Source organism: Mustela erminea, chromosome 3 (assembly GCF_009829155.1).
Source record: "Mustela erminea isolate mMusErm1 chromosome 3, mMusErm1.Pri, whole genome shotgun sequence".
Classification (NCBI taxonomy): Eukaryota; Metazoa; Chordata; class Mammalia; order Carnivora; family Mustelidae; genus Mustela; species Mustela erminea.
In genome coordinates, this window is record NC_045616.1 from 60,241,596 (window position 1) to 60,264,909 (window position 23,314).

The following is a 23,314-nucleotide window of genomic DNA, read 5'->3' on the forward strand; positions in this document are numbered from 1 at the left end:
AGAGACTTTAATCCAGAGACTGTTAAATGTCCTTTTGCATGGCGCAATCACCTTTAGTTAAAAACCACTGCAGTGGGGTGCTCGGGTGGCTTAGTTATTTGAGTGTCTGCCTTCAGCTCAGGTCACAATCACGGGGTCCTGGGACCCCTGCAACGGGTCCCCTGCTCAGCAGGGAGTCTGCTTCTCCTTTCTTTCTCTCTCAAAATAAATAAAATCTTTAAAAAGAAAAAAAGAAAATAAAGCATTTACTCTTCCCATGAATATGAAAATCCTCTTGTCAAAGTCTACAATATTGCAGTTCTGATAAGAATTACATTAGTCTGGGAAGAAATGATTTTTCAAAAAGGATGATAGTATTATCTTAGAGAAGAGTAACTGACTGGGGCGCCTGGGTGGCTCAGTGGGTTAAGCCGCTGCCTTCGGCTCAGGTCATGATCTCAGAGCCCTGGGATCGAGTCCCACATCGGGCTCTCTGCTCAGCAGGGAGCCTGCTTCCTCCTCTCTCTCTGCCTGCCTCTCTGCCTACTTGTGATCTCTCTCTGTCAAATAAATAAATAAAAATCTTTAAAAAAAATAAAAAAAAAAAAATAAAAAAAAAAAGAGTAACTGACTATACACCCAAAAGATTTCTGAATAATAATGAGGGTTAATTGATAAATGTAGGTAATAAATTTTATTATGAAGCTATTATCATTAATCAGAGCATAAGAAAAGGCTTATCATTGGAAAAGAGAGTCCAGAAAGAAATCCAACTACATAAAAGAATTTTACTAGGTTTTGACTATTTGGAAGAGTACAGAAACTAACTTCAGGTATAAATAACAATTCAAAGATTAAACTGCTATTGAAGGATTTTCGTGGCCACCCATGGAAGGAAGTTGAAAGGAATGGACCTTCAAAGACCTTGCCCTATGACTCTCTTCATTTGGCTTGTCTTGATTTTTATCATTTATAAACTGTAATTCTAAGCATGTACTTTCCTGAGTTCTGTGAGTCATTGTAGCAAATGATCAAACCTAAAAAGGCCGTGCAAACCCCCAAGTTTGTCATCAGTTGGTGAGAAGTGCAGAAGGCCCAGGGACCCTCTAAGGTTCCAAGTAGTGTCTTAAATGTGGGCAGTTTCATCGCATAAGCTGTGGGGTAACAGGTTAGTGTCAGAATTGACTTATGCTACACTAATACCCAATTACTAATTTTTAAAGGTGGAGTATGTGTAAACACATGCCCAGAAAAGACTGAAAGGATCTACCATAATTTACTAATAGTGATCTTTTTTATCTACTAGGACTATGAGTAGTCTTAATACATTTTTCTATAGAACTCCTGCAAACATGAAATATTTCAGTCATTTTCAAAAATATCTAACAAGAATAACTTTACTAGGAAACTCACCTTTTTGTGCTTTCGCTGTGATTTCAAAATACTTGACAGTAAGATCTTGAATAGACAGCACAGCCATGTGAGCTTTTCGCTGCCAATCAGCATCTTCTTTTTGTAGACTTTCAATTCTTCGGGGACCCAGATAATCATTCTCCATGGAAATCTTTAGACAGAAAAAAGGAAAATTAAGAGGGCCATTTCTTTCTTTTCTTCTTCCTCTCTTTTTGAAAGATTTTATTTGACAGAAACAATGAGAGAGGGAACACAAGCAGGGGGAGTGGAAGAGGGAGAAGCAGGCTTCCCGCTGAACAGGGAGCCCCATGCGGGGCTGGATCCCAGGACCCTGGGACTACGACCTGAGCCCAAGGCAGATGCTTAAGGGCTGAGCCACCCAGGAGCCCCTTTCTTTTTCTTTCTTCATTCCTTAAACATTTACTGAATGTTCACAATCAGGCAGGCATTGTGTCTCAGGCTAAAACAAACAATACTTGTTTTCTCTTGCCCTAGAGTATAAGCCATTAACTTATTAAAAAAAAAATTAATTAATAATGTTAAAGACCTGACACAGAAATTTGTTCGCCATTCCTTTCTCTATCTTCTTTTTCACCCTTCCCCTCCTCCATATATAAATAAAGTACATACAGCAAAATCTAAAGATGTTATTTTGGGGTGCTGAGATAACAAGAAATATATTTCCTACTTTATGATAATTATATTTTCAGGTTAAAAATTATTTGTATCACTAAATACTTATTTTATAGCTGACATAAATAATTGAAAACTCAGATTTTTAAGACTGATAATTTATAAAAATCAGCCCATCTATGCACTAAAGATCTCTGGACAAAAGTAACAGACAAAATTAATGATTACTTGCAAGAGTTACAAATAAAACAAAAGAACAAAGCAGAGCTAAAAATCGAATGATGGACAGGGAGGTACTAGATGAATGCTAAAGTAAAATTCACAGACCTGACAGTATTAATATAAAAACATATAAAAACACTACACAGCTATGTTTAACATGGAAGAAAGGTGAAATACAGGAAGACTAGGAATGGATCCTCTGTGCACTCCATCCTGCTTTATCATATAGTGTGAAAAGACTGCTTAAAAAATTAAATGAGAACATCTTCTTAGGATGATAAAAAAAAACAGAGAGAAAGGTATTAATCCACCCTGGCATATTTCTAAAAAACTAATCAACTATCATGAGCCACCAAAAAAGTTGTAAAAAAAATTTTAAGAGGTAGAAATAATACAGGCCATATTCTCTAAATGGTGCAATTAACAAATTAAAAGAACAGTCTGAACCCAAAATAAAATTTTAATCACCAGGAAATATAACCTAGAGGAAGATAACATTTGGTTTTGATCTTGAAAATATACAAAAATATACAAATATACAAAAATATACAAAAAACAGTATACTGCTCCTTAAGCAAATGAAGAGGTTTCCAGATAGAGGGGGAAATACACTAGGTGCAAGCGCACCTGGTTCAGAAGCCAGCACACAATGAGCAATTTCTAATAAGCAGTGTTATGAACGGACAATAGCAAGGCACAAGAAGGGATCAAGAATGACTAGAGGGGCATCTGGGTAGCTCAATTAGACTAAGCTTCTGACTTTGGTTCAGGTCATGATCTGGGACAGAGCCCCACGGGGGCTCTGCTTCTCCCTCTACCACTCCACCTGCTTGTGTGTGCTCGGTATGTGTACGCTCTCTTTCTCTCTCCCAAATAAAAATCTTTAAAAAAGAAAGAAAAAAAATGACTAGAAAAAAATTGGGGGGTGCCTAACTGGCTCAGTTGGTGGAGCATGAGACCTCATCTCGGGTTGGAAGATGGAGTCCTACACTGGGTGTAGAGATTAATTAAAAAAATAAATACAATCTTAAAGAAATATCTGTATATAGAACTGCCATTTCCTCAAGAATTAAACAATGAAGGAGTAGTTGGTTTCATTAAGTTTGATTCTGCAAAAGCCAAGGCTAGAGATATAAATTTAGGTGGCTTGCCATATAGATGACATTTACAGCCATCAGAGTGAATGAGGTTATCTAAGGAAGTCATGAGAAAAAGGAATACTGACTGTAAAGCTGGGTCAACAGCCCACAGAAATAAAGCCAGAGGAAGTGGGTACACCAGTCAAGTGTGGAATCACATAAGGAGCAAGAGTCAAAGGAGGAGAAATTGAACCTGTCCAACACTGCTTAGGGGTTAAGCAGGATGACAACCAGTACCAACAGATATAACAGCAATAAGATCACTGAACTTAGCAACAACTTAGTTCTAGAGTATAAGCAAATTTTCTTTGCCTATTAACACCCATGACATCTTCAGATCTCAGTTCAATTACTAGTTCATGGAAGTCTTCCCAGACTTCCTGTTACAATCTCTTCAGTGCAACACATACCACTTTCCTGCAAAGCGCTTATAAGATTTTGTGAATTTTAACTATTAACTGTTTGCCCCCTTTAAAGTTCTATGAGGACACAGGCATTTTTTGAGTGTGTGGCTTATTTATTTATTTGCTTCTCACTAGCATACTGCCTGGCATGAAATATGCAATCTAAAATATTTCCTAAATGAGTAATTAAAAATTCACTCTGCACCTGTTTTTAATGAGAGGTGAGAGATGTAGACATGTGTATAAATAAATATTCTTTTGAGGGATCTGAATAGAGAAAAAAGGGTGGTGGTAGGAGAGGACAAACCTCAATGGGTTTTAAATTTTATATTTTATTTCAATGGGAGATCATAGAACAGTCTGAGAAGTGAGGGGTAAGAAGTATCTAGCAAAAGGAAAACAGAAAGATGCCAGGGGAAAATAGGGCAAATTATAGTAGAAAGGTCCTTAAGAAGAACATGGGAAGGAACTGGAGTACTGGTGTAGGGAATCTGCTCTTGGCAAATGTAGGGAAAGTTCTTCCGTGGGCATAAAGAAAGTCAAGTTTTGGATTTGGTAGGATGAGGGGAATTTCTTTTTGATAATCTCCATTTTCCCCTGTGAAGAAAAACGTCCAGATAAGAAAATGTAGTACAGGAGAATGGAGGAAAGATGACACAAAATAGCTGTTTTTACATAGTAGGATAAGAAACCATTTAGAAAAACTCATTAAGTAAATATTTTTTTAAAAAAGTAACCAGAGTTATTGTGGTCATGGTGAAACGGGCACAAACTCATACACTGCTGGTAGAACTATAAATTGATGAAAAACTTTTCATAAAGAGTATGATACCATACTCTTTAAAGGCATTTTCTTATATACATATCTTTTTAAGATTTTATTTTTTTATTATTATTTTTTAAAGATTTTATTTATTTGTTAGAGAGAGAGAGAGAGGGAGAGAGAGAGCGTGAGCACAGGCAGACAGAATGGTAGGCAGAAGCAGGCTCCCCGCCAAGCAAGGAGCCCGATGTGGGACTCTATCCCAGGACGCTGGGATCATGACCTGAGCCGAAGGCAGCTGCTTAACCAACTGAGCCACCCAGATGTCCCTATACATATCTTCTTACCTTAAGAAAATACCTTCAAAGAATAATAACCAAAGATGTTCACTACAATGCTACTCAAAATAGAAGAAAAAAAACGTGTCACAAATATCTAGTAATAGAGAATGATAATACTTATATAATTCTGTGCAAAAATAATGCTTATGAAGTTTCTAGTAACAAAGAACAATCACTTTTATAAGATTAAGTAAAGACACATCAAATCCTAGACATAATTTCAACTATATAATGTCCAGAAAAAAGGAGAAAATATATAGAATATATTACTGAGGTCATCTTTTGTTAGATTGTGGGTGATCATTTTTCTTCCTGTTTGAAATCTGTACTTTCCAAATCTTCTTTAGAGTGTGTGTGTGTGTATACATACCTACTGCTTTTATAATCATGAACCAAAAAAATGCTTTATCTCTTCATTTCACAAACCATACCAACCAGACAAGATGAGGACACATTACCCCAGAGGCTTCCTGTTTCTAGTCAAGCAAACAATGAACTCCTGTTTCCATATAGGAGGAACAGCAAGAGGCAAAATTATGAGACTTACTTTTTTTTCCAGTGTGTGTGGGAGGGAGGGGAAATGGAGATATGATCAAAACCTAAATGTCTTCCTTAATAGCTGGAAAACAGAATTATGTTGAGCTCCATTTCTGGGACCATAAAAATAGTGCCAAGTAAGGGCAATTAAATCAGTAGGAGAAGCTTAGATGCTTGATACCAGATTCTGTACTAACCAAGACTGGAATTTCTTAATTCTCAGAAGACAATTACTGTATCTCCAGTCACATACTGCAGGAGTTAAACTTACATGATGCTACTGGATATGGTTGCTTTTTTCTCCCTTTTAGACTTTACCATGGCTAATATCTGGAATCATTCAATTATGTAACTTGAATAAAGATCCCATTGTACTGGGTACTTCAGGGGATGTAACGTAAGACACACATTCTCCGCCTAAGAAATTTATGATCTAATTGGAGGGTGGGGTAAGCAAAGATAAAAGTGCTGCAGAAATGTCTTCAAATTAGGAGAACTGGCTGTGCTACTATTAAGTGTGAGAGCTTTGACACAATCACTTAACATTCAATTATTCACTCAAAATGATGATGTATTATTATTATTATAGTATTTTCTCACCATCACTATTGTACTAGGCAGCAGGCACAGAAAGATACTCAGTCTAGTGGAAGACACAGACACTAAAATAAAGAATTACAATAGAGTATAAAAATCTATCAAGACAGAGAATGCCTAGGATACTCGGGTAAGCACCAGCCATAGAGGTTGCAGTACTGAGTCTGGGAAGAAAATTTCTAATGGGAATGATGAGTAACTAAATTCTTAAGAAATTTAAACTGGTGGCCCCACCAGTTTAGTGTCTGCCTTTGGCTCAGGTCATGATCTCAGGGATCTGGTATGAGCTTGTGTTGGGTTCTCTGCTCAGTGGGGAGTCTCTTTTCCCTCAGGAGGTCCCTGTCAACCCCTCTCCACCATGTGTGAGCCTCTCTCTCTCTCCCTCAAATAAATAAAACTTTCAGGGGAAAAAAAATAGAGAACAAGTAGAATTCTTAATTAATCCAGGTATTAATAATGGTGAAGGGTGTCTCTGTGTAAAAAGAATAAAGGTATTTTAAGACCTTTAAGGTAAATGAAACGTTTGGTAAGAAGAGAACTCATTTAGCTGTTCAGATCAGGATTTACTTTACTGAGGTTGAAAACTGCAGAGGGATCTAAAGGAGGGGTATGATTTTGAGAGATACATGGTATATGGAGAAAGAGAACCACCCAAAAGGTCTGCTGGAGGCAAGAATTAACCTGAGCCTTTTGCAGTTACGTTCAGTGTCTTAGAAGACAGAATAGTCCAGCATGGCTGGAGTTTAGGTAAAACAGATAAAGGCAATGTGAGATAAGACTAGAAAAGGAGGTTGTGGTCACTATTAGGAGGACTTAAAACATCAGGCTGAAATTATACTTAGTTTGAGAGGCACCAGGAAGCCACTGTGGGACTCTTAGCAGTAAGTGGCATATTTAGACTTCAGCTCAGATAGAAGGACTCAGAAGACTCGTTTGTATCTAACAAAACCATCATAGTTTGTGCTTTGTTGTGATTACCTCTGATTTTTAAACACTCAAAAAGTATAAGATTAATATTCACAAATATGGACCAAAGATTTAGAAAATTTAACACTGCAGCCAAATTTTAAACTCTTACTCAGCACGTTAGGAGAGAACGTCTTTTCAATGACATGATTAAACTTTATACCCTTTCAAGGACTTGGTATATTGTACCTAAAACCATAAGCTAGGTTCCTAGGGTTTTTTTCCCCCAACTTTGAAATTTTAAAGATATATGTAAATTCTTGTCCATCAGTTTCCAAGTTCACCTTATGCCTTGTGATGCTAGAGTTGGAGCTTGTGAACCACGTCTAGCCTTTGCCAATAGAAAGGTCTGGGGGAGGGAGAAGAGATTTGCTTCTTCCTATGTGTATCACTGGACTTTCTTGTTTGCTGTTCCTATGGGTATCAGCAGAGACTCACTTCATCCCAGCATCTGCAGTTCCTTCCTGAAGCAGTTCACAGAATCCAGTTCGCAGTTTGTCAGCCTTAGCAGAACTAGCCTCACTTTCTGCCCACCCTCTCGGCAAGAGGAACCAACACTGGGCTGCTCTATTCCCAGTAATCTGAGTCTCTCCTTCCAGCTGAGACATACCAGCCCTGATTACACTATGCTGCCTTCCCCAGAATTCAGCTCCACACAGAGTCCACCCTCCATACTAAAACATTAATAACTGCCACCAATCCCAGGGGTGGTGGCTGTTTTTACAATTGTTAGTTCTGATATCTTAGCTGCCTTCTTAACCATCTGGTTAACAACTTTATGCCAAGTTAACAATTCTTTGTATTAAATTCTCCCCAGCTATTTCAGCTGGTTTACTTTTCCGATCAAACTCCTATAGACACAACTATGGAACAGAAATCTAATAAATAGAACAAGCAATGTTCAAAATTAAAAAATCTTAACTCAGATCATTAACCAAATCCTTTTCACTTGGAAGCCTAAACACTATACAGAAGTAAGAAACTTACACTATGGCTTATTCAAAAGAGAAAACTTTTAAAAATCTGCTGGTAATTATTTGAAGATAACTTGTCCTTTGTTGGACCATCTTTACCTTCACTGTACAGGTATATTCAAATATACGCAACACAAACATGTTATGCATGTTTTCTAAGTGCTGTTTAAATGGTTTCTAAAACTCAGTAGTTAACACTGCAACTACCTTTTTAAAAAATGTTATTATGGTTTCCTGTACCTAAGACATTAAGTCAGGATACTAAGTTCTTTTCCTATCTCGGCAAGTCTGAAAAATGTACAGCACTGGTCAGCTGGATCATGAGCTTAAAAACAATGACATCTCTGTTTTCAATTTCAGGGCTAGACGGAAAACAGTGCCTGCTTTTGAAATGGAAAAAAGTATGTGTCAGTTTAGGTGGCTATAGTGAGACTAATTTATAAATACAAATTTCTTGGCATCAATTACTTATTATGAAGTACATCACTTCCTTGGATACTGGGTTTTATATAAGAAACCTTAAGTGTAACTCCTGTCTACTGCTGGGTTAGCAGGTGAAGAAGAGAAAAATAAAACAAAACAAAACCTCCAATTCTCATGTGAAAAAGATGCCAAGATAAATCTGTATATATACTGACGTTGTAGTACCTTTAATACAAATTTTCTGGGCCCAGGAGTCACCTGAAGGTGACTAAGATTAACAAAATAACATGATCACATTTGGAAGTATTTAGTCATGCATTTTTCTGGATTCAAAGTAAATCAATATTCTCAAGAAGTGTGATCTGATAATTTTTTTTTAAAGATGAGAGAAATCTGGGGCACCCTGGTGGCTCAGTGGGTTGGACATCTGACTCTTGATTTCAGCTCTGGTCATGACTTCAGGGTCATGAAATCAAGCCCAGTGTCAGGCTCCATACTCAGCAGGGAGTCTGCTTGAAATTCTCTCCTTTTGCCGGTCCCCACCACTCTCCTGCATGTTCTCACTCTAAAAATAAATAAATCTTAAAAAAAAAAAAAAAAAAGCAGAGAGAGAAATCTAAAAGGCAAGGAAACCAAAGAAAAAATAGCTCAGGTAAGAGGTAAGTGATGGCACTATACAGTTCACAGTTGATATGTGATAGTATATAGTGATCCAACAGTGTAAAAACCACCCTGTACAAAGTGCCCCACAAAGTGGGCAGAGTGGAGACTGAAAACCAGCCCATCTTTTGCCAAGCTATGTATACTGCTGCATCTGCCCAGATGAAAACCCTCTTCTAATTTGTCCACTGGAACAAGGGCTGGGGAGTGTGTATCTTTCTATCTCACACAATGATACTTACAGATTTGCTTGGTCCTGGGGAACAGGAAGGGTGGAAGAGCACATTTAAGATGCAGTGGGACGATAATTGGCAAAACGAGGTGCCTGGCTATGAAGGGGAGAAAAGAGCTGAGGCTGCCTACTAGATCCTTGCTTATTTCTTTCAGCAAGTATAAAAAGTCAGCCAATGTGCCTGAAGTGCTTTTAGCTACGCAAAGACAAATCAGTGGGCCAACTCAGTAACCAACCCTGACTCATTAATATGCTGGATTTAAAAATCTAGACAGAGGGGGCACCTGGCTGGCTCAGTGGGTTAAAGCCTCTGCCTTTGGCTTGGGTCATGATTCCAGGATCCTGGGATAGAGCCCCACATCAGGCTCTCTGCTCAGCAGGGAGCCTGCTTCCCTTCCTCTATCTCTGCCTGCCTCTCTGCCTACTTGTGATTTCTGTCAAATAAATAAATAACATCTTAAAAAAAAATCTAGATAGAGGCGTGCTCATTCGGTGTGGACCTAGCACCTCTTTTGTGAAGTGGCAGCTGAGGATACTCTAGTGCTCGCCATGGCCGACAAAAAGCCCAAGGAAGGAGTCAAGACTGAGAACAACGATCATATTAATTTGAAAGTGGCGGGGTGGGATGGTTCTGTGGTGCAGTTTAAGATTAAGAGGCACACATCACTTAGTAAACTAATGAAAGCCTACTGTGAACGACAGGGTTTGTCAATGAGGCAGATCAGATTCCAATTTGATGGGCAGCCAATTAATGAAACAGACACACCTACACAGGCGGAAATGAAGAATGAAGATACAATTGATGTGTTCCTGCAGCAGACAGGTGTCATCTACTAAAAAGGGAACCTGCTACTTTACTCCAGAACTCTGTTCCTCCAGACCAAGCAGACATTCTCAACTAGAAAGCCGCAATTTGGTTCCACCACATCCCGACTACTACAGTATAGTTTTCTCTATTCTTTCATTTTCCCCTTCCCCATTCCTTTATTGTACATAAAGTAACTGTGTATGTGTACAAGCATATTGCATTTTTTTAAACTAAATGGCCAGTGGTATGTTTTGATCGACAACAAATGGAGATGGGATGGGGGAAAATACTACTTCTGTGAAAATACCCCCTCTCTCCATTAGTGGCATTCTCAGTCAGCTCTTAACCTTTATATTCCAATAAGTTATTTTGCTCTCACTGTTTAACAAAAAAACGAACAACATAAAAATCCTTGCATACCTTTTTCAATTGGAGAATTTTAATGTTTTTCATTTATCATTGTAAAACCAAGGACAATTTTATAACTTTTTTGTATGTAGTGTTACATGTACAGCAATCTGTCTTTAAGTAGAGATAAATTACTCTAAAAGAAATGAATCCTAGATACTTTTCCCTTCAAGTCAAGCATCTTGTTGTTTAAATAAACTTCTTGTTTAAAAAATAATAATAATCTAGATAGAATCATCTAGTTTGAATCTCACTCTGTGGATGCCAAAACTGAGTCCCAGAGAGACTATAACTTTGGAGTTCAGTGTGTTCCATCCATGAGTGGTTTCAAGTTCTTCTGAACTTGGGGTTCTTAAACTTAAGTATCATAATCACCTGGGAAGGTTGTTTCAATGAAGACTGCAGAGCCCCTCCCCCTAGTTTCAGTAGATATCTGAGGTATGGACCAGGAATCTGTATTGGTAACAAGGTCCCAGATGATACTGAGGCTGCCAGTCGGGGGTTACTTTTTTTTTTTTTAAGATTTTGTTTATTTATTTGACAGAGAGAGAGATCACAAGTAGGCAGAAGAGGCAGGCAGAGAGAGAGGGAACCAGGTTTCCCGCCGACCAGAGAACCCGACATGGCACTCGATCCTAGGACACCGAGATCATGGCCCAAGCTGAAGGCAGAGGCTTAAACCACTGAGCCACCCAGGTGCCCCTGGGGGTTACATTTTTGAGTGCCAATATATTAGACATAGAGTCTGGTAACTCTGTCAAGGGGTGTGGGTCTTAGAACAACCTTTAGGCCAAAAATTCTGGGTAGGGAGGAATTGCTTAATGCTTATAGATGAGACAGAGGATTAGTGAAAAATCTTTATTAATTACCATTTACAGGGATGCCTGGCTGGCTCAGTTGGCTAAGTATCTGTCTGTGGCTCAGGTGGTGATTCTAGGGTGGAGCCCCACATCAGACTTCCTGCTCAAGAGGGAGTCTGCTTCTCCCTCTCCCCCTCTCTCTGCTCATGCTCCCTCAAATACATAAATAAAATTTAAAAAATCAGATACCTGTATGAGGCATTAAAACTAGGAGACAGAGCAATATTACTTTCTGCCTTGAGACAAAGCTGGATCTGAACAATGAGTAAAGCTGTATGGTTGAAAGATCAAAGGCTTTCCATAAGTAATAAAGGATGCTTTTAAGAATACCAAATTTAAAAAGTTTTTAATTACCATTTATATAAATATAATTAAGACTAAAGTATATTTAATATAAAATATAAAATATATAGTAACTCTATTATAATAAAATGCTAATATATAAATATTTAAGAAAATATCAAGGTATATTAAATATGTATCTTATAAATATTTTATAATACAAATATAAATATACATTCAGGGTACCAAGTTAACTTATTTTCTTTTTTTCTATCATGTTTTAGTATCTAGTTTAAAAGCACTGGAAATTAAGTTCTTTCTAAAGAATCCAGAATACAGGTCAAACTCCACAGGATGCGACAGTGTTCTAGCCCTGGACCACCTTTCCTCTCATTTCCTACAAATCCTTAAACGAGAGACATACCAACAGTTTACACCATGTGGTTTAATTAAAACAGCAAGCTTTGCAGTCAAACTGATATGTGTTTTAATCCCGGCCATGCTATACTGGCATCAACAATGGTGCCATGTAGGAGCGAAGATTTTATAATTTATTCAATATTTTGACGAAAAGCACAAGCACATGCCTATTCACAGTACCATTCCGGATTGTATCTGTATCTGGGGTACTGTCTATTCCAATCTCCAGTGCAGACATATGTACCCACTTTCTATTGAATTGGTATTGATTCTTTCAATATAAGATAATTGATTTCCCTATTTTTCCATCTATCCTTAGGCAGTGTTGATCACTCCAGTTTGTGTGCCTCTACATCAACTTTTACATAATACATTTTTAAAAATTACCTTAAGTTATAATTTACATACAGCAGAATATTCCTGACATAAGTGTAAATTTTGATGAATTCTGACAAGTTTACATATCTATGTAAAAACCACTACAACCAAAATTTAGAGTGTATCCATCACCCAAAGGATTCTGTTACACCTGTTCCCTCTCAATCTCCATTGGCCAACCCGAGGCAAGAAGTGCTAAGCTTTGTCAATATAGATCAAAACCATCAACTCCAAAATTTCACATTAATGGATTCATATAGTTTACACTGTGTCTGTTGCCTTTTGTTCAGCATACTTTTTGTAAACTATTAATAAAAGTTTAATTTACATAAAAATTAATCCATTTAAAGTCAATTTTTGATGAGTTTTAATAGCTGTATACACCCAAGCAACAACCACTACAATCAAGACATAAAACATTTCTATCACCTCCAAAAAGATTCCTCATGCCATCCATCCCTTCACACATGAATATATGCTTTTGTACTTGGTTTCTTTGACTTAGCAAGATTTCAGATTTATCCATGTTGTTGTGACTATCAAAGGTAAATTCCTTTGCATAGTGACTATTCTGTAACATGGAAATACCCCATTTTGCCTATCCATTCACCCACTGATAGTTATTTGGGCTATTCCAGTTAGGCGCTACTGTGAAGAAAAGTGGCATGAGTATTCCTGTACCTGTCGTACGAGCAGATGTTTTCATTTCTCTCTTTTTGTTTTTTATTTTAAAGATTTTATTTATTTTATTTGACAGAGAGAGATCACAAGTAGGCAGAGAGGCAGGCAGAGACAGAGGGGGAAGGAGGCTCCCTGCTGAGCAGAGAGCCCGATGCGGGACTCGATCCCAGGACATTGAGATCATGACCTGAGCCGAAGGCAGTGGCTTAATCCACTGAGCCACCCAGGCGCCCCTCATTTCTCTTTTATAACCAGGATTTGAATAGCTGAGTACTGAAGTATGTCTATATCTAACTCCTCAAGTAACAGCCAAACTGTTTACCAAAATGGGTTACACCACTACAAAATATGCTAGGAATATTTGAGAATTATAGTTACTCTATAACCTCAACAGCCCTTGGGAATGCCACAGCTTTATTTTTTAAGATTTTATTTATTCATTTGACAAACAGAGAGACTAGATGGGGGGTGGGGAGAAGCAGATTCCTCACTAAGCAGAGAACCTGATGTGGGGCGGGATCCCAGGACCACAGGATCACACCCTGAGCCAAAGGCAGATGCCTTAGCAACTGAGCCACCCAGGCATCCTAGTGCCAGAATTTTAAATGATACTCACTCTAATGGGTGTGTGTCTTATTATGGTTTTAATCTGAATTTCCAAGATGACAATTTTAAGCTTCTCTGCATGTGCTCATTAGCCATTTCTTTAAGGTCTTTTAAGAATTTAGCCAATTTTAAAATTTTTTGGTTGTCATTGAGCTGTATAATTTCTTTTTCAGATGTATTACAAGTATTTTCTCCCATTCTGTGAGCTTGCCTTCTTTTTCTTAACGATCTTTCAAAAGTAAGTGTTTAACTTTGGTGAAGTCCAATTTATCAACAAATTTTTTTAAGTTTATGGTTCATGGGAACGTCTGGGTAGCTCAGTTAGTTAGGCGGATGCCTTCGGCTCAGGTCATGCTCAGCCAGGAGCCTGCTTCTCTCTCTCCCCCTCTGCCTGCTGCTCCCCCTGCTTGTGCTCTCTCTCTCTCTCTCTGTATCAAATAAATAAATAAAATCTTCTAAAAAATTTTTTAAAAAAATAAAGTTTATGGCTTAACTTTTCTGCATCCTAAAAAGTCTTTACCTTTTCTTTCCCAAAATTGTCAAAACTTTCTACATTTTCTTACATTAAATTTTTTTTTTTTTTTTTTTAAAGAGAGAAGTAGGGGAGTGGTGGCAGGGAGAGGAAGAGAGGTAAAGATCTTAAACAGGCTCTACATCTAGCACTGAGCCAAAACAGGGCTTGACCTCATGACCTTGAGATCATGACCTGAGTCAAAATAAAGAGTTGACACTTACCGAGCCACCCAGGCACCCCTCTTAAACACATTTGAGAACATGAGAGTCTGTTTAGGTCTAAAATGGATTTGAAGTTAATTTTTCCATATGGTATAAGAACTGAGATCAATTTTTTTAAATGTGGGTATGCAGTTGTTCTGGTACCATTTCGTGGAAAGATTATTCCTTCCCCCACTTAACTGCTCTGTCACCTTCATGAAGAACTTACTATATAACCATGTATCTGTTTCTGGATTTGACTAGTTTTCCAAAAGTTTTCAAGTCAGGTAATAAGCCCTCCAATTTTATCTTTTTCAAAATTGTTAAAGCCATACTCTGCCTTTCCATAAAAATTTGTAATTCGTTTGTCAGTTTCTGGGGGGAGAAACTTACTAGAATTTTAATTTGAATCTAGATCAACTGAAAACTGACATCTAAACATTACTGAGTCTTCCAAACTATTAACATGATCTTCCCATTTCTTACGGTACACTTAGTGTCCCTCAGCAAAGCTTTACAATTTTCAGAAGACAGAACTTTCATATATTTTGTAAAATACATTCCTGAAGAGTTCATGTCCAGAGATGCTTATAATGGTATTTTAAAGTTTCTGTAATTTTCTTTTCTAAAGACTTTTATTTATTTGACAAAGATCACAAGTAAGCAGAGAGGCAGGCAGAGAGAGAGGATGAAGCAGGCTCCCTGCCGAGCAGAGAGCCCAATGCGGGGCTCGATCCCAGGACCCTGGGATCCTGACCTGAGCAGAAGGTAGAGGCTTTAACCCACTGAGCCACCCAGGCACCTCTGTAATTTTCATTTCTAAAAGATTAGAAAATGCAATTGAATTTTTAACATTAACCTTGTAACTAAATTTACATATTATTTCAACAGGTTTTTTGGTTAAAGGTCCCTTAGGAGAGGGACAGCTGAGTGGCTCCCCATGCTTGTGTTCTCTCTCTCTCTTTCCCTGTCAAACAGAGAAATGGAATTTTTTTTTGGGGGAAGATTTTATTTATTTATTTATTTGAGATAAAGCAAGAAAGAGAGCACAAGCATGGGGTGGGGTGGTGGGCAGGGGTAGAGGGAGAGGGAGAAGCAGGCTCTCAGCTGAGCAGGGAGCTTGATGTGTGGCTTGATTCTGGGACCATAGGATTATGACCTGAGCCAAAAGTAGACGTTTAACTGACTGAGCCACCCAAGCACCCCATAAATGGAATCTTAAAAAAAAAAAACCCTTCGTACATTTTATATACATGATTACATTATCTGTAAGTACAGATAGCTTTATTTTGTTCTTCTAATTTATATGCCTTTTACTTTTTCTGGCTATGAACTCCAGAAAAATACTGAATTAAAGTGGTGAGAGTAAACAATCTTGCCTTGTTCCCAATCACAGGTCTAAGAATTTAGTCATTCACCATCATATATGATGTTAGGTAGGCTTTTCATACACACCCTGTCAGGTCAAGGAAATCCCTTTTCTTCCTAGTGTGCTGGGTTTTTACCATGAATGGATACTGAATTTTGTTAATTGCTTTTCTGCACCCATAGAAATATACTGGTTTTTTCCCTTTAGTCTAATATGGTAAATTATACTGGTTTATTTCTGAATGTTAAAACAACCTTGCATTTGAGATAAACCCTATTCATATATACTGTATTATTTTTATAGATTACTAGATCTTATTTTTTAAAAGATTTATTTATTTCAGAGAGAGTGAGGTAGGGAGGAGCAGAGCAAGGAGAAGCAAACTCCCTGCTAAGCAGGGAGCCCTACACAGGGCTCGATCCTCAGGACCCTGGGATCATGACCTAAACTGAAGGCACATGCTCAATGACTGAGTACCCAGATGTCCCTATTAGACCCTATTTTTTAAGATCATGTTAAGAATTACTGCATCTATATTCATGAGGGTCATCTATCTCTAGTTCTCTTTTTTCTGTAACATCATTTGATTTTGGTATCAGGGTAATGCTGGCCTAAAAAATTAGTTGGGAAGTATTCCCTCCCTTGTTTTCTGAGTTTGTGCAGATTTTGCATTATTTCTTCTTTACATGTTTCATAAATTCTCCAATGTGTTCTGGACTTGTCGATTTCTTTATAGGAATGTTCTGAATTATGAACTCAACTCTGTTAATACAGTGCTCCCTATATTCTTCTATTTCTCCTTGAAATTATTTTGATAACTTTCATTTTTTCTAAGAAATGTATCCATTTCATCTAAATCAGACCATGTATTGGTACCAATCTGTTCATATTTCTTTATTAACTTTAACATTTATAGAATCTGTAATTATATCTGTACTTTCAGTCCTAACAGATAATGTGGGGCTTTAAAAAAAAAAAAAATTCAGCTAGGTTTATAAAATATAGAGTTCCCTGCCCCCCGCCCCAGACAACCAGGTTTTGGTTTCAGTGATCTTTTCTTCAATCTATCATTTCTTTTTTTCACGGACCCCACTCTTAGTTTTTTGGGTTTAACTTGCTCTCTTTTTCTAGCTTCTTAGGGTGAAAGTTTGGATGACTGATTTTAGAACTTTCTTCTCTAATAACTAAAAATTTCTCTATAAATACAGCTTAAGCTTCATCCCTTGGTATCTTGCCAAAGGTTCAGGATAAAACTTTACACAGCTAAGGCTGTATCTCTGTAATTTCAACAAAAACATAGATTAAAAAAAAGAGAAGCTAAAAGAACACCATGCAAAGAAAAACATCAGAACACCTGCCTCAAAAATGTAAAGCACACTTTACCCATGAAAACTAAATCTCATAGATTATTTTTTTAAAAAGATTTTATTTATTTTACAGAGAGAGACACCAAGAGAGGGAACACAAGCATTATTTGACAGAGAGAGACACCAAGAGAGGGAACACAAGCAGGGGCAGTGGGAGAAGGAAAAGCAGGCCTCGCAAGAGTAGGGAGCCTGATGTGGGGCTTGATCCCAGGACCGACCTGGGCTGAAGAAAGACGCTTAACAATTGAGCCATCCAGGTGCCTCTTAAGTATCTAATGGGTTGCCCTGGTAGCTAAGTAGGTTTAGCAGCCCAGTCTTGGTTTTGGCTCATGATCTCAGAGTCCTGGGATGGAGCCTTCCGTCAGGCTCCACCCTTAGCACAGGGTATGCTTAAGATTCTGTCTCCCTCTTCCTTTGCCCACTTTAAAATAAATAAAACTTATAAAAACATTTTTGGAAACTCTGACATTAAATTCTTATAACTTTTTTTTCTTTAAGATATTTTTAAAGATTTTTTTCTTTAAGATTTTATTTATTTATTTGACACAGAGAACACAAGAAGGGGGAGTGTCAAGCAGAGGAAGAGAGAGAAGCAGGCTTTCTGCTGGGTAGGGAGCCCAATGTGGGGCTCAATCCCAGGACCCGGGGATCATGACCTGAGCCAAAGTCAGATGTTTAACTGACTGAGCCACCTAGGCATCCCTTTATTGTAACTTTCAAAATAAGGCCTTCCCAGAAGAAATGTTCCCAAAACTTCTGGTAAAGAAATATAAGGCCACACCGTCCCCAAAACACTGTATGGGAGGAACAGAGAAGAAAAGTACAGGATAAAGGGGGAAGATGGGGATTTCTCAATACATCCACAACTTCACTTTCTAGGCTCTTCTCATTCCTGGTTACTCAACAGAATCACCATTGAGATACTCTAAAATGAGGGGCGCAGGTTCTATATAATTTGAATCGACCAAAATAGAATCTTTGGGGACAAAGGATCAGCCATCTGCATTTTTAAAAAGCTCCTCTATGGCCAGCCAGTCTGAGAACTATGAAACAGGCAGGGAATCATGTAGGTCTAAAAAAAAAAAAAAAGATACCTTGATCTGTTGTCTCCGTAGCATGGCAAGCTCTCTCATGTCTCGGAATGGCTGTAGTAAATACTGATATAATTCAGTTGTGGCTTCTGCAAGGCTGCTATAGGCTTCATCCTCCATCTGATACAAGTCCAGAAGCTCCACCATGCTTTCTGTATTCTTGTGCTTATCCAAGAGCTGTGGAACGAGAAGGTTTTATTATAAAGAATCTGATTATAATAGCCTATAAATACTTCTTTTTAACTCCCTCCTTTATTTTGGGATGTTGGAATACTGAAACACAGAAGAAATGAAAAGCACTGAATGCTTTTCATCACTCGTCTCCATGTGGAGACATCTTACTACTCAAGACTGCCTGAATCATCCTTTTCAAACTGCTCTCATCAGATATGATACTCTGTTCAAATATCCTGTTCTGTGTATTTTCTGGGTCTCCATACTATCTAACCGCCTAGACTTAAGTCTTTAAAAATATATTTCCACATATCCTATAGCCTTTCTGTATTTATAAAAAAACTTTTTCATTGCTAATATACAAAGTAGTTATCAACTCTTACCAGTATTATTCTACTAATTTTCCCAAATCTTCTTGCCACTCCACTCCTCCTCCCAATTTGGAACTGTCCTACATTAACTTTCAACTCACGCCTATGACATCCCTCAAATCTAGGTTAATAAAAACCTCAACTGTACTAAAGAGTTTTAGACTGACTATAACAGATTTTTGTAACTCTTACTTGTACTCCTTGGTACTCTGTGTGTGTGTTTGCACACACATGTGCACACATGCGTGTACTTGTTTTCATTCATTCCTCAACAAATATGGACATCTAACATGTGTCAGGCACTGGGCCAAGAGCTGGGCATACAAAAACATGGTATCTCTCTTCATGAAGCTTACAGTATAGTAAATAAACAGAAACTAAGTTTTTAAAAACTACAAACTGTGATGATATGAAAATTATTTTTTAAAGCTTTAAAAAAGTGAAGAATAAAAATAATACAGTGAAACAAGCAGATGTTGACACTGTGTGACCTAATTTATAAAAAGAGAGAGTAGGCAATCTTTTCCCAAGGATCCAAGGAAGCTTACACTAAAATTTAGGGGCACCTGGGTGGCTCAGTGGGTTAAAGCCTCTGCCTTTGGCTCAGGGCATGATCTCAAGGTCCTGGGATCGAATCCCACATGGGCTCTCTGCTCAGCAGGGAGCCTGCTTCCTCCCTTCTTTCTCTGCCTGCCTCTGTGCCTACTTGTTATCTCTGTCTGTCAAATAAATAAATAAAATCTTAAAAAAAAAAAAAAAAGGTAGAGAGAGTAGGCAATCCTTTTCCAAGGATCCAAGGAAGCTTACACTAAAATTTAAAGAAACATGTAGACAAGACAGTTTATGTATTTATTCTTGGTGCCCATTTACCTGCTGACAGTCTCATCTCAAAGGCACAAAATTCTGCTTTTCATTCCATATCTAAAGTTTTCACTACTACCTTCCTCCCCAACTTTTTGCTTTAGTTACCATATCCGAATACACATCTTAAATTCAATTTAGAATCCAAATTCACTTCCTGCCCAGATTCTTAGCACTAAATGTAGTAGCACATACGCATTGGTCTTTTGCCTACTATATTATTAACAATCATGATGGATCAGATAATCTACCTTAAGCTCTTTTTATGACAAGGAAGTACTATATAAATACTAGTTATTTTAAGGCTACTGTAATTCCAACTTCCACTGCTACCATGGAGAACTTCCACTATCCAGTATCAGCTGAATAGTTCCTCTTAGATCATTTCTCCCACTGATGGAACTATAAATCCTGGGCAAAATATTACAACACTACTACCCGAATACACTGTAAAGTGACCACAAGTAACTAAAAACTGGAGAGAACATCAATACTTAGAAGACAGAAGACCCTAAACTTTTTATTTACAGCACTTGGCCTGCAGGGAGGCCCCAGTGGCTGCCAGAGGAGAGAAGTTTGGCTAAACAGAGAACTACAGTCTTGGTGCTTGAAGAATCAGAGGACAGAGTTAAGACAACCACAGCATATAGAAAAGGGGAGAAGTGCAGAAAAGGAGAAAGCCAAAGGAGGAAATCTCGGACTGGTATATACACTCTACTCTCCTCAAGGGGCACCTAGGAGGCTCAGTTGGTTAAGCGTCTGCCTTTGGCTCAGGGCATGATCCCAGGGTCCTGAGATAGAGCCCCACATCAGGTTCCCTGCTCAGCAGGGAGACTGCTTCTCCCTCTCTCCCTCTGCCTGCTGCTCCACCTACTTGTGCTGTCAAATTAAAAAAAAAAAAAAAAATCTTAAAAAAAAAAAATCAACAATCTCTGGAGGAACATAACACAGACAGGCTCTGTTAGGTACCACTTATAGTGTCCAGAATATAATCCAAATTTCACAGACCTGTAAAGAAATAGGAAAGCAAAACAATGTTCAAAAGGGAATCAAATGTAGGCAACTTTAAGATGAAATACTTTTGATGTAGCACAGATTTTAATTTTTTCTTTTTTAAGATTTTATTTATTTGAGAAAGAGAAAGTGAGCACACAAGCAGGGGTAGGAACAGAGGGAGAGAGAGAATCAGGCTGTCCTCTGAGCAGGGAGCCCAATGCAGGGCTCAATCCCAGAACCCTGAGATCATAACCTGAGCTGAAGGCAGATGCTCAACTGGCTAAAACCACCCAGGTGCCTCTCAATTTAGCACAGATTTTAAAGCAATTATTTTAAATGCTAATGGACACAATTTGCTCATGAAGAATAAACAAAATCTCAAAGAATAAATAGCATTTTAAAGATTTTATTTATTTGAAAGCGAGCAAATGAGTGAGCATAGGGGAGGTGGGCGTGGGTACTAAAGGGACAAGCCAAATCCCCACTGGATGAGGGCAGTGGGTGAGGGGGATATGGGGGTGCCTTGATCCCAGGGCTCCAAGATGACCTGAGCCAAAGTCAGATGATTAACCGAGAGAACCACCCAGGCACCCCTAAAGGACATTCTAGAACAAAAAATATAGTGTCTACAATAGTCCGGGGCACAGACACAGTAAAAGGTTAAAAGATTAAAAAGCAATCATCTATGATTAGCACTTCCTATTCCCCTAATTCCTTACTGTTGCATCAGTAGAGCTCTTATGAAACTGAAAAAAACTTCATTTTTTAAAAGATTTTAAGTAGTAACTAGGGAAACCCAAAACACCACAGGAGACAAAACTGAAGACACCAGAGTAAATCTTAGCCTCTGACACCTACAGCAACTGCCTAGAATAACACAGTCGAGCCTTTTCTAGGTGGATAAACAAAATCTCACTCTAAAGGCATATTTATCTCAGCTCCTTTTGCCTAGTACCATCATGTCCAGCTTTCAAAAAAAAAAAAAAAAATTACAGGGCATATTAAAAGCGTAGTCTGAAGAGACAGAGCAAGCATGAGAACCATACTCAGGTATAGCAAGGATACGGAATTATCAGACTAGGAATTTAAACTATGATTAAAATGCTAAGTAATCATGGAGTGCCTTGGTGCCTCAGTAGGTTGAGCAGCCAACTTGGGTTTTGGCTCAGGTCAGGGTCTCATGGGTCGCAGTATAAAGCTCCTTGCTCAATGGGGGAGTCAGCTTGAAGGTTCTCACCCTCTGCCCTTTTCCCACTCCTGCGTGTGCCCTCTCTGTCACACACTCTCTCTCAAATACACAAACAAATCTTTTTAAAAATATGCTAAGGAGGGTGCCTGGGTGGCTCCGTTGGTTAAGTGGCTGCCTTCGGCTCTGGTCATGATCTTGGAGTCCCGGGATGGAGTCCCACACTGGGCTCCCTGCTCAGCAGGGAGTCTGCTTCTCCCTCAGACCCTCTCCCTTCTTGTGCTCTCTCTCTCACTCTGAAGTAAATAAAATAAATAAATCTTTAAAAAATATATGCTAAGGAATCTAATGGAAAAAGCAGACAACATCCAAGAACTTATGTATATAACATAAACAGAGGGTTGGAAATACTAGGAATCAAAAGGAAATGCTATAAATCAAAATCGCTAAAATGCAAAAATGCCGTCAATGGGCTTATTTTTAGACTGGACGCAACAACAACAACAAAACAAACTAACAAATGGGCTTGAAGAAATGTCAGTAGAAACTTCCAAAACTGAAATGCAAAAACAAAAACAAAAAAATTTCAAAGAACAAAATATCCAAGAAGCAAGGGACAATTACTTATAAAAGAGTAAGGAAAAATTCTATCAGAATTCTCTTCAGAAACTATGCAAACAAGAGAAGTAGAGCGAAATAATTAAGAGTTGGCTGGCTGGCTGGCTGAATCAGAAGAGCATACCACTCTTGATCTTGGAGTTGTGAGTTCAAGTCTCACACTGTGTAGAGATTAGTTAAAGAAAAAAAAGAAAGAAAGAAAGAAAAAGTAAACCTTAAAAAAAGTTAAAAATCCATATACTTAGAATTCTGTATTCAGTGAAATTACCTTCAAAACTGAATGAGAAATAAGAGATCCTCAAGCAAATATAAACTGAGGAAACCTATCTTGCAAGAAATACTAAAAGATTATTTGTCAGAAAGGAGGAAATTTATATAGGTCAGAAACTTGGATCTAGATAAAGAAAGGAAGAATATTAGACAAGAAATTAATAAAAGTTAAATAACACCTTTCCCTATTATTCTTTAAAAAAAAAAAGATTGATTGATTGATTGATTTGACAGACAGAGATCACAAGTAGGCAGAGAGAGACTGGGGAAGCAGGCTCCCCGCTGAGCAGAGAGCTTGATCCCAAGACCCTGAGATCATGACCTGAGCTGAAGGCAGAGGCTTAACCCATTGAGCCAACCAGGCACACCTCCCTATTACTATCCTTAACAGATCTAACATAATAGTTTCCTCAAAATAGGTGCCACAATATATCCAGTGATTACACCTTGCAGATTAATAAAATAATTAACAGGTCAAAAGGGACAGGACTAAAGAATGGAAATACCTTGTTATAAGGTACTTGTACTATATGTAAAGTACAACAATATTTGAAAGAAAGCTTGGTTAGTA

General features: G+C 38.0%; 2 protein-coding genes across 2 annotated transcripts in view; one reads left to right on the forward strand and one right to left on the reverse strand.

The window, feature by feature from the left end:
- Positions 1 to 23,314, reverse strand: part of JMY (junction mediating and regulatory protein, p53 cofactor) — a 104,094-nt gene that overhangs the window by 49,273 nt on the left and 31,507 nt on the right. The window contains exons 2-3 of the mRNA XM_032335881.1: positions 18,271 to 18,444; positions 1,393 to 1,543 (exon numbers count right to left, since the gene is read on the reverse strand). Coding sequence (XP_032191772.1) covers positions 1,393 to 1,543; positions 18,271 to 18,444 — 325 coding nt within the window. The remainder of the gene's footprint in view (positions 1 to 1,392; positions 1,544 to 18,270; positions 18,445 to 23,314) is intronic.
- Positions 9,806 to 10,301, forward strand: LOC116586201 (small ubiquitin-related modifier 2-like). The gene has a single exon (XM_032335883.1). It carries the CDS (start codon positions 9,833 to 9,835, stop codon positions 10,118 to 10,120), a length of 288 nt encoding a protein of 95 aa, XP_032191774.1. The 5' UTR covers positions 9,806 to 9,832; the 3' UTR covers positions 10,121 to 10,301.